The sequence below is a fragment of the Rhinolophus sinicus genome, linkage group LG06 (assembly GCF_036562045.2).
Source record: "Rhinolophus sinicus isolate RSC01 linkage group LG06, ASM3656204v1, whole genome shotgun sequence".
In the NCBI taxonomy this organism is placed as follows: Eukaryota; Metazoa; Chordata; class Mammalia; order Chiroptera; family Rhinolophidae; genus Rhinolophus; species Rhinolophus sinicus.
In genome coordinates, this window is record NC_133756.1 from 124,991,823 (window position 1) to 125,006,958 (window position 15,136).

The window sequence follows — 15,136 nt, forward strand, 5'->3', positions numbered from 1 at the left end:
AAATGGATCCCATGGTTTCCCCCCCCAAGGGTGGACAACAATGGTTGTCACTGAAAAGGGTACCAGGATGGGCTCCCGCTGCTCTGGGGGTCCAGTCCTCCTTAGAACTATTTAAACCCCCTCAAAGCCTTTTCAAGATTACATTTTGAGAAGTCTCACAATATCTCACATCTGTTGCAATTTCTCAACTGAGCAAAGGGCTGAGAAATGCCCCTTAGGCTGCCCTGTGGAAAGGAGGGCACCAGTTCTTTTTTTCTCACAGTGAAAGGCCTGCCTGCTTCACATAAACAAACTCATATTGTCACTCACAGTGTCCATTTTCCTTCCAGAGAGAAAGATGTATAGAAATAATTCATGCCAAGCACCTTCCACATTAATGTTTCTTTCACAAGGTAAAAATGAGCTAAACACTAAAAAGTGATTCTGAAATGTCATGAAGAGACGCCTGAAAACAGCTCTACAGCTCTTTGCAAATGTGCTGAAGATCTGGCCCGAAGAGACCTCAATCACACATTCCAGTTGGTTCTCTTTTCTCCTTGAGCAGCCAGCTTGTTTTGCTGCCCCAGACAAAGGAGTCAATTGCCCCCAGAACACTTCACGATCACAGCAAAGCTTTTGTGTGTCTTCAGTGACCATTAAAATCCCATTCTCAAATCCCACACAGCTGTTTTCTTCCCCTCTTTAAAACAAAATACAAGAAAGCTTTTCTGATGCAAAAGGGAGAGACCAGCGGGACCAGGATTAATGGTGACAAAGAGACCTGAAGGTTTGCCCTCTTTTCAACACTTCGGCCTTTGAGTATTTCAGGCTACGGACAAACACTATGGTCTCTCTGTGGCTAAGATGGTGAACCTAATAAAAGAGGTCACTCTCTAGCATCTGACTGTTTTCTTAAGAGTCACGCCTTGACTTCTGAAGGAGAGCCACAAGCAGCCCACGCGGATTCCCAGGGTGTCCTGGAGCTGTGCTTTGTCGTAGCTCAGAGGCCACAGCACTCGAGGCAGTGCTGTGGCCTCAGGATCCTGGTTTGAACCCCTCTTAAATGAGACTTTCAGGATAACAAGAGGCAGCCCCCCCTTGTGCTGAGAGGTTGATTTGTCAGGTCTGCCCAGGTTTTTGCTGTGCGCTTAGGTTTGCAGTTTGAAAACATTTTTATAGTTGGGGCAGAGAGATGAGCCCAGCGTGATGCCTTCCTTGCTGGGTTCCCCAGGGCGTGCTATGTTCTCTTCATGCCTAGTTAATGGGGCTGAGATTTCACTTCCTTGGAGGGCCTCTTTTGCCCTCAATTTAAATATTTCCCTAAAGATTTGCCCTTTGCCCTCTTTTCTCTTAATGTTGGCAACTACCCTTGGGATTTCATCTGTTGTCCCTCTGAAGATTCATTTACTCATTCATTCAATTAAATACTAAGCTCTGATTATGTGCTGGGTACTGTTCTAGGAGCTGGAGATACAGTAGAGAAGACAGATCTGGCACTGCCCTACTGAGGCCCTCCTTCTAGCGGAGAATTTGGACAAGAAACAAGTAAGTATACAGTACAATGCTGACTAGTCACAAGTGTAATGAAGAAAAGTAAAAAACAAGGTAAGTGGGGAAGACAAAGAGTGGTGGGAGTGGAGTTCATATAGATGCTATTTTAAAAGAGTAGCCAGGAAAGGCCTTTCTGAGCAGAGACCAGAGGGCAATAGCCTTGCACAGGCATTGCCTCATAGCCAAAAGGCCAGTGTAGCAGGAACATAGTGAAAAGGGCAGGGTGATAGAAGATGAATTTAAAAAAGCAAACAAGACCCGATCACATAGGTTCTTAAAGGTCACGGTAAGGAAATGAGACCTTAACTCTAAGTGTGTTGGAGGTTTGGATCAGGGAATAACATGATCTGACACGTTTTTAAAAGATCTGGTTGCTGCCTGGAAAATAGACTAAAGGCAGGCAAGAATAAAGAGAACAGTTCAGAGCCTATCCCAATAGACTGGGCAGGAGATAATGGTGGTTTGGAACAGAGTGGAAATAATGGAGGAAGAGAAAACTAGTGAGATTCAGGATAGAATCTGAAGGCAGAGCTGACAGGGTTTGCTAATGGATTAGCTGGGATGCATGTCAGAATGAGGGGTCAAGAAGACTGAAGGCTCTGAGGTTTTTAACTTGAGCAACTGGGTAAACAGATGTGCCATTTACTGAGGTGAGGGAGAAACAGGTTTGATTTAGGAGGGAGGGAAGATGAGAAAATATTTTGTTTAGCCACGTCAAGCTTGAGATGCTTGTTGGCCCTGCAAGTTTGATAATGAAAAGACACTGGTTTTACTGCTGGTCTCCAAGGTAGAATATCACACCTCAGGGATTTACAAGATGATCCACTGGGTGTGGGCAAAACATTTTCACACCTATGTATATCAATTTTTATTTTAAAAATGAAGAAATAAAGTTTCACTGGTTTAGTATATGCTATAAGAACGGCCCTTCCATCAGTGCACACTTTCATGAGTCACAGACAAGTGTGAAGACCCAAGGTCTCGAAGAAAAGAGAAGAGCAAGCATTCCACAACCTGAGGGTGGGAGGTACTGACTGATTCTCTTCTTTTCAATGCATTACAGTTTAACTATGCCTGGTCAAATGGGTTTTCTGATTATATTACCCAATTTCCACCAAACTAACTGTCACAAAATAGAAAGCACTTTGCATGATTCCTGCAGAAACCTGGACTGAAGCTGGAACCAATGGTACAAGCGCAGTGAGCGACAGGGTAGTGTCAGGCCAACACTCGGAGCACTCACTCTGTCAGACCACATCGTGAGACAGAAACGATATCGATGCAACCAGAGCCGACAAGAATTGAGCCACAATGCTAGAAATTAACAAAAAGTCTGTTTGAAAAATAGATTTACAACCACTACTGTTAACAATGAACCTTGCCAGATTATAATATGGTACCTGCAGATGCTAGCCAGTTATTTTAAGTTTGTGTTTCCTGAACCTGTATCTCATTCTTCTATCTTTATAATGTATATAATATATTGGGCAATAGTACAAGTATAATATTTAAATATGTAAATATTCATAAATTTAAAACTACGTGTGTGTGTGTGTGAGAGATAAAAAATGTTTAACACCTCTGGGATACAGAAGTCTACAATTCAAAAACAGAGGTCAGAGCTGGAGAGCGCAGTTTGGGAGTCACCAGCATGTGGGGGTATTTAAAGCTGTGGCACTGGATGAGGTCACCTAGGATAGTGTGACGATAGAGAAGGGCGACAGAGGACTGAGCCCTGGGATACCAGATGCTTTTGAGATCAAAAATTAGGGGAGAAACCAGCATGGAAAATGAAAAGGGAGCAGCCAGCAGGGCAGGGGGAGAACCAGAAGTGTGTAGTGTCTGAAACCCATGAGAAGAAAGTGCTTCCCGAAGGAGGGAGTAATCGATGGTGTCTGAGTGAGAGTTGGCAACTGGATTTGGTAACATGAAGGTTGTTAGAAGTCTTGGGAAAAGCAGTTTGAATAGAAGGGTTGGGAATGAAAACCAGATTGGCTACAGTTGAGGAAAAATGGGAGGTGAGGAAGCAAAGACAAGAAGTTCAGATAACTGTTTCAAGGAGTTTTCCTCTAGAGGGGGTCCAAGAAATGAGGTACTCTGGAGAGAACAAAGCAGGGTGTGTTTGTTTTTTAAGACAGGAGATTTGTGTGCTATTGGAAATGATCTAGTAGAAAAGGAGAATTCTGAGATGGGGGTGGGGGGTCTGCGGGGACAGTAGCAGGAGTAATGTCCTTGAGAAGGTGAGAGGGATGAACGGGCTCAGAGCACAAGGGGAGGAGTTGGTTGTAGGCAGGAGCATGGCTGTGCCTCCATTTGAAGAGCAGGGAAGTCAGAGCACGTGCGGACAGATAGACGGGTTCACATGGACATGCAGAGATGATGCTGTTTTCCTAGACTCCCAGATGCCCGTGGATCTCTACCTGGAAGTCTTGTAACGACTTAAATTCAACTTGCCCAAAGGGAATGCTTCCCTTTCCTCTCCTGTCCAGTCTTTCCTACCCTCTGGCTTTCCTCTTTTTATAAACACATCTCTACTCTCTCAGTCACCAAGGCTCCAACCCCGGGAGTCCAAACCACAGTTATTATGCTGGACTCCTCTCCTTCCTGCACGTCAGTCAGCGGCCGCTTCCTGCAGGTGTCCCTTTTGTCCATTCCCTAGTCTTCATCCCGATGGCACTGGTGTCCTTTGATCCTCTCCATCTCTTATGCAAATTACTGCAAGAACCTTCTATTTCCCTTGTCTTCTGTTACTCCTGCCTCAGCTCTGTTACACCGTCAGCTTCACCTTTCCAAAGTGCTTCTTTGATTGCTTCGCTCCCTGCCTCACAAACCTTGGTGCAACTCGCTGCATTTCTCTCAGTGTCTTCGACTCAGAACTCAGTCTTTGGTCTCTTTTTCTGTATCTCAGCTCATTCTTTCTCATGCCCTCTCAAGAGCCTATTTTTCTTCCTGCTTTTCCTATAAATCTTTTCTGATTATTTCTTCCCCAGTGATCACATTCATCCAACTATTCAACCAACCCACAGGCTTTTTCTCAGTTCCTCCTGCATATGAAACAGGGCCGGGTGAGATGAGTGACATATGGAAAGTAAGTGCCAGGATCAGAGGCCAAGTCAGAAATCTCCGAGTTCACCCCAACTCTTTCTTCGCCTCAGTCTCCAATTCTATATATCACCAAACGCTGCTTCTATTTCTTCCTAAATGTTTCTCTAATCCATTGCTTCTTTTCTACTCCATTTAGGACCTTCGAGTCCTCAATATTTCTTATGTGAAGCATTCAAAAGCCCCCAAGTTGGTTTTTCTGCCACCAGTCCTCACCTCCAATCCAGTGAGACAGACTTTTTTTAGAATACAGATATGACCTAGACACTCCCTGGCTAAATCCTCAAACAGTACCTTGCCACCTAGAGATAAAATCAAGGCTCCTCAGCAACATACTCAAGGTGTCTCATGACTTGCCCTGCATTTCCCACTAGCCTCGCTGCCCACCACATCCCAGACTGCTCTGCAGGTCTGGTAATACTGACATGTCAGGGATGCCCTGTGCTCATCTTGCTTGTCCTTGTTCTCCAGGACTGTTCCTCTGCTTGAACGCTCCTCTCCATTGGCGCATCGTCTGTGCATTCTTCAGAACTCAGTTTAGGCTTTCTGTCTTCTGGGAAGGCTTTCTGACGCCTGCCTGGGAGGGCCAAGTGTGCCTTGAGGGGTGGTGCCTTATCTATGCCAGCCCCCCTGCATCTGCACCAGAGCCGGCCAGAGGGTCTCCATGTGAGGGCAGTATGAGTAAGCTCGTCACCGGGCACAGGCTGCACCCAGGAGGGGGGACAGTTTTCAAATTGAGAGACTTGGGAACATAGGGCTCTTGAGTCAGACCTGTATTTGAACCCTGGCTCTGCCACTTAAAGGCTGGGTGACATTGGGTAAAGGGCTTACCTCCCTTTGCCTTAGTTTCCTTATTTATTAAAAAAAAAAAAAAAAAAAGGCATGATGCTTCTCACTTAGGTCATAGCTCAGATGTCACCTGTTCTGAGAGCCTTCCCTGAATACCCTATGGAGACTAACCCCTCCTCTCTTCCTCCCCCCTCTGTTTTATTATCTTTCATAGCACTTATAACTTCTGAAATTATCCCTTCTTCTTTATTTTTTTATTGTCCATCTCCCTCTGTTAGAATTTGCACTTCGTAAGAGCCGGCCCCTCACCCATGATGTTCTCACTGCTTTATAACAAGTCCACAGAGTAGCACAGAGAGGGGTCTTGATAAATGCTGGTTGAATTAATTTTTCTCAACTGCTGCAGAGGAGAGCTATAGCTGGTAAAAGCTGAATTAAACTTTCCTAGTGTCTCAAGAACCCAGGCACTAAAATGCTACCCAATTTGCCAGTTGCCTGGATTGTTTTTTTTCTAAATCTCAGCAAGTTTTAAGAATAATCTATCTATCTATCTATCATCTTTATATGCAGTATATTTCTTAAATAATTTATCCTTTATGAAAGGATAAACAGCTATGAAAGAAAAATAGCTAGAAATCCATGTCATCATTAATTTTTCTTTAGCTATGTAAGACTTTATGAATTACTGTGGAGCTTAAGGAATTTGTTCCTTGCAGAATATAATTGCTATTTTTTTTTTTTTTTTGCCATCTTGCTAAAATTCATCACAGATGGTACAAAGGTCACCTGCAGAGCAGGCTGTCCCCAAAGTCCTTAAATGCCAAATTAGAGACTTTACTGTGTAAAAATGACTACAAGGAAGAAAGAACTTAACTGATCAGAGGTGACTGTCCTTTGATGTAACTTGGGACATTCAAATTTATTTTTTAAATGATATTGGAAAAACAAACAATTTAATAAAAAAAGAGGAAAAGAATATGAATATTCTCAGAAGAAATCCAAATATCCACAGACATATGACAGCAGGCTCAGTCTTACAGATAAAGAAAAACAAGGTTAAAAACTTGATCATTTTTGCTTATTAGCATTGCAAAAATTAAAAATATTAGCGATAACTAACCCATGTTAGCAATGATATGGGGCAATAAACCCTCAGACACAATGCTGGAGGGAGTATGGTCTTTTTGGAGAGTAATTTGGCAGTACCTACTAAAGTTTTAAATACGCACAACGTTTGACCTGGCAGTTGGATGTCTACAAGTCTATCCTTCAGAAATATTGGCCACGTGCACAAAAAAAGAATATTCACTGCAGTATTGTGTGTAATAGAAAAATTACGTCCACCAATATGGTGGCTATAGGTGGATATTTAGTATAGCTAATAAGTACTGGTATCTTAAAAGTAGACTAGGAAGCTGTAAAAGAAATAAGGTAGCTCCTCTATTAGCAAGGGACGATGTCCGTGATCTACGCTATAGTTTAAAATAACACACAGCACTATTCAAATTATATTGATATATATTTTTAAATATGTTCTTTTCACACATAAACCTATAATCTATTTTCAACACAGCAGCCAAAGTTGTCCTTTTGAAACATAACTCAGAACACTGTTACTCCTCTACTCAAAACCCTTGTTTGGCTTTGTTTCCCAGTTTCCAAGTCAGCATCCTCACCACCATTTCCATTCCCCACGTGATCTGGCCACAGCTCGGACTTCCTCCCTTTTCCCTCCCTCAGGTCTCGCTGTCCTGGCCTTCTTTCCAATGCCTCAGCGTTTTTGTACGTGCTGATGCCTTTGCCTGGGACCTCTCCCAGATATCCCCGTGGCTGGCTTCCTCTGTCCTTCACATCTCCGCACAAATGGCACTTTGCAAGATCATAGTCCCTGACCATAGTCTACATTTTGGGGTGTGCACTTCTCCTCAGCCCTCCCCTTTGCCCTGGCACTTTCCTTTCCACTTCCTTGCTCACCTGTTCTTATACCCACACCGCCATAGGCTGCATGGTAAGTTTCCTGTTCACCGGACTGCGGTCTAGCACCCCCCTCTGGCATCATAAACTCCGTAGGGCTGAGATTTTTGCTCTTTTGTTTCATTACTGGATTTGCAGCACCTAGAATAGGACCTGGCACTATTGAGCACTGAACACAGTAGGTGTTCAATGAATATTTATTGAATGAATAAATACAGTTTCATTTTTATATGTGCATAAAAACAGACTTGGAAAACACACACAGCAAACTATTGACAGCAATTATTTCTGAGGAGTGAGATTAGGAGCTGAGGGGAGAACGTTCACCTTTAACTGTATACATTTCTGTACCATTTGAAATGTACACAGTTTTGGTAATTAAAGCTAAATAACAATATTTTAAAGGAAAAACATAATGGTTCTATCTCTCCTTCCAGGTGATTCAAAACACTTTTTTGGACTTTTCTGAAAATACTAAAAATAATTTCTAAAAAGAATTATCTTAGGCTTGTCTCTACAGTGTGTACCATCCACACATCTTCTTGAAGCTCTAACACCATCAAACAAACCGGGAATGTAAGACAGACAGACAGACCCCACCCCACCCCCACACACACGGTGGTTTGCCTGTGCCATGTATCTGCTGGGTCAAAAGCCTTTCTAATTAAGACACCCAACCCCTCTTTACATACATTTCCTCCCTCCAGCAGGAGGAAGTAATTTCACTGGTAATTCTTTGTGCTTTTCCCTCTACATGGTAAAATCTTCAACACTGCTGTCGGACAAAATGAACCTGGTTTGGTCCCACATGGGCTACAAAATTCATCCATTGCTAGAGGGAGCTCTTGAGACAAGACACGTTGCCTCCCTAACTAGCATGACGAGCACCTCAGGACACATTCACACACACAGCAGCTACATAAACCCACAGTGAGTGTCTTTTATAAGTTGTCATGGTCGGGAGGTCTCTGTTAAGTCACTCCTGATCCTCACTCCTGGGCTTTGCTTTCTCAGAAGCAAACTCACGATAATACGGGTCATACTCTCACTGGGAGTTGGTCGCCAGAGCCCTTGACACTAGTTTTTCTTGAATTCTTAACTGGCCACAAAGCCTCCCTGGCAAGCCAACCAGGCCTCTTCCTAACAGGCAGCAAATGGGGCTAGAAAGAGGACAGGCCGCCGTCCCTGAGAGTTTCTACACCTCACCCCAGAAAGGAAGGCAACAACAGCCAATTCTTGTCACCATCTTCACGTGGAAACTGGAGCTCTTAGAACTTTAAATGAGAACAAACCAATTAGCTATGTTGCTTTTACTTTTTTCCTCTCTGTAATAAGAGGGTCAGCTGGAATAAAAGGCAAGACTATTTGAGAACCAGCTCCTCTGGCAGACAGTTACACTTGATTTTATACTTGATTTTTACGACATTTTGGCAAAGCAACAGGTCTGGGCTGTGGGGATATCGCTGACAATTCTCCTGAATAAGTACCCAGCTTTGCGCCTGAAAAAAACACTGATTTGTTGCTCCTTAGCTCAAGCTTCATTTCTTGGGCCTTGTGATTCTAATGACACCTCTGAAAGGACATCAGTTTATTCTGGAGGGGTCTGGTTATCAAAATTCACCTGACTTGGGACCACAGGACAGGTTTTGGTGTAGGGCCATCGATATGATGTTGAGCAAGAGAACTCAGCCCTCTGAGCTCCAGTGTGTTCATCTGTTAAATGGAGGTAACAACACCTACCTGGTAAGATTTCCGTTAGGATTAAATGAGATAAAGCAGACACACTACTTAGATACAGTGCTGTTGTGACAGGTGAGAAGTCAATAAATCATTACCATTATGACTGTAAAGTGAGACCCCCTCCAATTTCCTCCATCTAAGAATCTCCCCAAATTGCCTAGAACAGTTTCTCACAACAAACAAATCTCAAGATTGACCAGCCTAGAACCTCTTGCCCAGGTTCCTCTTGCTTGGAACTTCATCAGAGGAATAGAATTGGTGTTTCTCAAATGCCAGGTCTCAAATTTAATTCTGACATACACACCACCACCACTACCACACACACACACACACACACACACACACACACACACACTCCAACATACATGGAACTGACACTGCTAGGAGCCCTGGGCTGAAGCTCAGGCATCTTACAAGGTAGCTGAGCAGCCCCCCAGCTTTGCCTCTGCACAAATTGTCACCACCCATCAAGCCAGATGGCGAGGAGAGGAGAACAGCGGTGGTGGAGTATGCAGAAGTCTCATGGTGCCTTCTAGCTGCAGTCCTGCCCTTGCTGGGAGACCAGTCATCTGAAGACCACCGTCCCTCAGACCCTTCAAGGACAACACTGCCTCTTCTCATCAACCCTGCCTCTTCCTTTCTGTCCCTCAATTCAGCAAACATTTATTAAGTGCCCACCACAAGCCAGGCACTATGCCAGGTGCTGGGGAGCTCCTGGTCTAGTAGCCATGACAGACACCACCATTAGTTCCCAAATGAGTAGATGTCCAGGGTGTTCTCCGGAGTGAGCCCAGGGAGGGAAGGATGAGCCTGACTTTGGTTCCCCTAAGTGCTTATAGAGCTCAAGACAGTTCTGTCAGCCAGAAGGTCCTGGCCAGCAGGCCACTCACCACACTGGTTTCCTGTGTGGCCCTGGCCCACTCCACAGGGCTCTGCCCGGCGTTCAGATGCTCTGGGAGACTTTTTCGCCACTTCAAGGTCCATGCCTGAGAGTTGGAGGTGAAACTGCTCCCTGTGGGCAGCCTTCCGGAGCGTGCGGATCGCTTTCCGGAGCCGCTTCTCTGTTCGCTTTACGATGCAGCTCAGATCACAAGAAGCTACGGAAATGAGAGGGGCAGTAGTGGGGAGGACGTCAGGCTATGGCATGTGAGGATGTACAGGTCGACTGCAGTACCCACCAAAACCCACAGATCCTGGTGGACAGAATGGGGGCGAGACCTGGAGCCGGGCACCTAGCAGGCTGGGCAGCATTCGATACCAACAGAAATTTGTTGACCAAAATGGTAGCTTTGGGTTTTTATGAAGCAGATAAAATCCTCAGGTTCCAAACCAATTCAGTTCAGTTTGGTGGTAAAAAAGAAAAAAAAAAAAAAAAACAGGAGATACTTCAGTGGTTACACTACTTTTTCCCCCCACCCAAGAATGATGAAAAGTGAAAGGCAAAGGAATAAGGAGCAAGCGATGAGAAGCCTGGCACCAGACACTGTTTTCAAACCAACCTGTCACCTCCTTTTGGTTAGTTTCAAGCTCAAACTCAACAGTGATAAATATTTCCTTAGTGGTGCTTGGTCGGCCAGCGGCTCCAGGGACTTGCTTGCCGGAGCTGCATGTAAGGTTTGCGTAGCGGAAGCTCTCTTTTACTGAGCTGTGCTTCTCTGTATGAAGAAACAAAATTATCGGAAGCCAGATTCTGGCAAAGTACTCAGTTGAACATTTGCTTGAGCTCAGTAAACATTTCATTAAAACAACTCTCCAGGGACGAAGTGATTAACTCCAGATGCCAAGATGTTGAAAACCCTCAGCTTGGAGCACGATGACATTTTAATTTAATTTAATTTGTAAGAGCCAGGCTTGCCTCCTATATAACTTAACAATTTAGCTCTTGAAAATTATTTTCATGGGTAAATGCTGGATGTTTCTGCCTGACCAGCCATATATGTGGCCAACAGGAACCAGAGTCGTCTTGCATTCCTGACTGATGGTTTGCCAAGGTGCACTCATGTTCTCACAGTTGGTTTCCTTAAAGCTGGGCTGTGATGCACCAAGCAGGGGCTGAGGCCTCAAATAAGGAATGAGAACAGGAGTAGAAAAGAAACCAACTCCTGCTTTCAGGCAAACTGAAGTAAATCCAACACAAAGGGAAAGCTGGAAAGCATATCAACAGTGATGTCTCATTTTAAAATAACCAGGAACAATATATGGTATAAAGAATCAACAGAACCAAACAATATTATAAAGGCATCTAGGATGGGAATGAAAGTGTTGCGTGAGGCAGGGCTTTACACATCTCTATGCCATTGGGGGGGGGGGGTCATCCCCTCCCATGGCTTCCAGTGCATCTTTAATGATTATTTAACCCAAACCAAAGGGCAGGTCCACATATCATCCACACGATTAATTTGTCTCTAGTTTTAAATCTTACTTTATTGAACTGATGTATCATCTGTAGCATATTCTTCTTTAACATTACAAGGATGTTCAAAGCAACAGTTCATCAGGGGTCAAAGGAAGAGGGAGACAAATTAAATATCCCCTCTATTTCCCCTACAATCCATCTTACCTGTTCAAGAGGCTAATTTCAAATCTCAAACTAAACAGATGCTCATTTTGAACCTTTCTCCTTTTCAATGTTCCCATATCTATTTTTTAAACTTTTTATTTTGATAGAAGTTTAGATTTACAGAAAAGTTGCTAAGATAGTACTGACAGTTCCCATATACTCTTCACCAAGTTTCCCCTAATGTTAACTAATATCTTACATTAACACATACATTTATGAAAACTAAGAAATTAACATTAGTACAATGCCATTAAGTACACTAATGACCAAATCTATCTTTAAGTACTGCTTTTTCCTAGATCTAAAAATATAAATGCTCAATGTGGAGAATTTGGAAAATTAAAAAAAAAAAAAAAAAATGAAAATCACTCATGCTCCTCCAACCCAAATATAACCACTACAAATATAACACAAATATAACCACTACAAATATAACACAAATATAACCACTACAAATGAGTTTTCTTTTCTTCTATCTATACTTTTCTTAACACAATTTGGGTTGTATTAAATATACAAAATGGAATTCCCCTTTTTCTATCTTAGCATTATAACAAGAAATCTTCCTACGTCATTAAACAGTCTTTGAAACATATAATTAATAGCTGCATAATATGCCATCAAATGGAAGTACCAAAATTAATCTTGGTTAGTTACACAAAATGGGCAGTCCAAAGTGACTACAGTGAGCTTTATGTTTATTTATTTGTATGACTTATTTGAGAGCAAATTGGGGAAAGAAGCCTCCCTAAGACATGAATCCTGATTTATTTCTATGAAATAATCCTGGAAATGTGAGCTGGGAAAGAAAGAGGAGAGTTGGGTTCTACTCTTTTCAATAAGTCAGTTCTACTTGGGTGGTATTTATTCTTCTGATGCCTCCAAAAACTAAATCCAGTAGGAAAGCTTAATATTACATCTTTGTTCATCAGAGAGTATCCTTTCTGAGCCAAACCTTTTTCCATTTCTTTGGCTTATATTTCAAGCAAACTCGAAGATCTAGAAAATTTAACCCAGTGTGACCACAAAGTGCTAATGCATCTGAAAGCCCTATCGATGACTGTGAATTCAGTTTTCCCCAGAGCGTCATCATCTATACCTTGCAAAAGAAGCTCTGAAGTATAACCCAGAACTATATGGTGGTTCTAGGCGAGGCTCTTCTTTCTCCTGTGAAGAGAGTCCTTGGAGATTCTGAACTGTTCGATCCCATCGGAAGGGCTCGAGCTTGTGATGGGCCCCTTTCCCAACATGCAGGCAAGCTCCCTGCACCAGCCATCTGATTCCATACCTGGTAGTAATGGTCGCAGACCCTCGGGAAACAGCTCAGCCTTTTTCAAACTACACTTGCCTTCATTTAGCTTAAAGGTTACACTTGTCCTGATGGTGGCGACATCTTCAGAAAGAAACAAGTGAGAGATGTTACCTTCAGAGGCAAAGGAATAGAAACACCAGGAGGGTGATGGTGAGCTACCCACTGGCTGGGTCCCACTGCACGCTGCACACCCTGGACCCCTCTTATCCTGAGACCAAGAAAGGTTTGGATCATGGAGGGCCCATCATCCTGGGACTGGGGACACCAGGAGCTTCCTAAGAGCTACACTTATCCCTCTACTGAGATGAATCCAGTGCTCAACTATAACAAAGAACGGGCCCAAAGCAACCTCAACAGTGAGATGAAATATGAGGCCATTTTTGTGCCTTCCCGAGAAAGAATACCAGAATCCTCTGGTTCAAATTTGGACCAGACTGCTAAGGAAAATGAGGAAAGGCAGGTTCTACTAAATAAGCCTGCCCTGGGAGGACAGGGCTGAGGGAGCCACCATTCCAGACAAGGATGGCACTCACTAAACGTGGCTAGGATTTTTCAGGGTCTGGGAGGAAGACAGGGCCTCATTTTGGGGGTCTCATGTGCCAAATTCTGCTCTCCTCCTTTCAGTCTTAACCATATGTTAGGCTCTGGAGCCAATGACGAGGATTTAAACTCTAGCTCTTCAACTTGTGATGAGAACTTGAGCAAATTATTTAATCTCCCTAATTCTGTTTCCGCATCTATAAAATAGACATAATTATGGCACCTACATTATCAGGCTGTTGTAAGGATTAAATAATATAATGAGAGAAAAAAAATGCCTAGCCTACTGTCTAGTATTAAGTAAGAACTGAGTAACTGTTAACTATTTGCTTGCCCTTCCTGGGGGTAGCCTAAATCTCCAAGGGACCATCACTGAGGGATTGGGGTGAAACAGACCATGATGTCTGCTCTGGCTGGGTCCAAACATCAGGCAAGAAGGGCAGTGAAGGCTCAGGCTTAAGACTCTGGATCCAGACTGCCTGGTTAGAATCCTGGCTCCACGATTTCTTATCTGAGCCACTTTGGGCCCATTATTTCACCTCTCTGAATCTCAATTTTTTCATCTGGTTAATGAGAATAACAGTAAAATTGCCCCAGAGGGTTGAAGCGTGGATTAAATTAGCTAATACATGTAATATAGTGGCTGGCAAGTTTTAAGTGTTTGACTGATATATGTGAGCTGTTATTCTCTTGCTTTGGCTCTCTAGCTTCGTCCATGTAACGTGGACATCGAAAATCATTTCCTCATCCAGCTATTCTCATGACATAATCACAGAGATGTCTAAATCTGGGAGGCTGAGGCTTCTTAAAAGCTTTAAATTTTATTCTTTGTATTTTGACAAAGGAGAAAGGGTTCAGGGTCTTTCTCTGGGGAAGAATTCTTGCTCCCCCCGTCATACCCATGTCTGTCTCCACCAACACCATGTGCCCAGGCACACACTTCCCACTAGGCCTTTGAGGTGCTGTAGGGTGCAGGGAGTTGGGGAGACCTGAGTCTCCCGGTCCCAGAGCTGTGTAGGCCTCTGCCCAATACGATGATGCACCAGGGCTGAACACGGAGCCTCCCAACACACAGTGGACACTCAATAAGTGTCAGCTACGTGGTAAGTCAGATTTCAGGCACCGAGGCTGCAGTCAAGAACATTCTGTAATGTGCTCACGGCATCGAGGAGATAAAGAGAAAACAAAGCCAACGCCCAAGAACAGCATCCCGAAAACGAAGCCCATTGAACATAGTGAGCCCGAGAGAGAACACGCAGATTTGGTAGTTACCCCCAAGAGCAGAGTCATTTGATTTTTGCTGTTTGTTCCTGAGAGGAGAAGAAGAGCCGCAGGTGACAGAGTAGGCCTCTTGCAGTCCTGACAGACAGAATGTGGATTATCAACATGGAAGCAAGGTTACAGTCTCTTCTGATAGCAGCTAAAATCACCTCCCACCCCCCTCCACATGGACCACTAGAAAAACACCCAGCATAGGGGTCTCAAAGTACTGGCCTCTGGTGGCCAGGGGTCAGCTAGTCAAAGACATGGAAGCCTTTGAGAGCATCTGACACCTAAAGGCCAGGAAGGCCTGGCCCTGGCATGAGGAC

At 43.8% G+C, this 15,136-nt stretch overlaps 1 protein-coding gene across 9 annotated transcripts in view; it reads right to left on the minus strand.

The window, feature by feature from the left end:
- Positions 1 to 15,136, minus strand: part of SCUBE2 (signal peptide, CUB domain and EGF like domain containing 2) — a 57,873-nt gene that overhangs the window by 11,798 nt on the left and 30,939 nt on the right. For 4 of the 9 annotated variants that reach the window (XM_019728718.2, XM_019728738.2, XM_019728692.2 and 1 more), the window contains 4 exons: positions 14,820 to 14,906; positions 12,984 to 13,118; positions 10,635 to 10,790; positions 10,026 to 10,232 (listed from right to left, as the gene is read on the minus strand). In XM_019728718.2, the coding sequence (XP_019584277.2) occupies positions 10,026 to 10,232; positions 10,635 to 10,790; positions 12,984 to 13,118; positions 14,820 to 14,906 (585 nt within the window). The remainder of the gene's footprint in view (positions 1 to 10,025; positions 10,233 to 10,634; positions 10,791 to 12,983; positions 13,119 to 14,819; positions 14,907 to 15,136) is intronic. The other 5 variants (XM_019728749.2, XM_019728702.2, XM_074335968.1 and 2 more) reach the window with 3 other exon arrangements.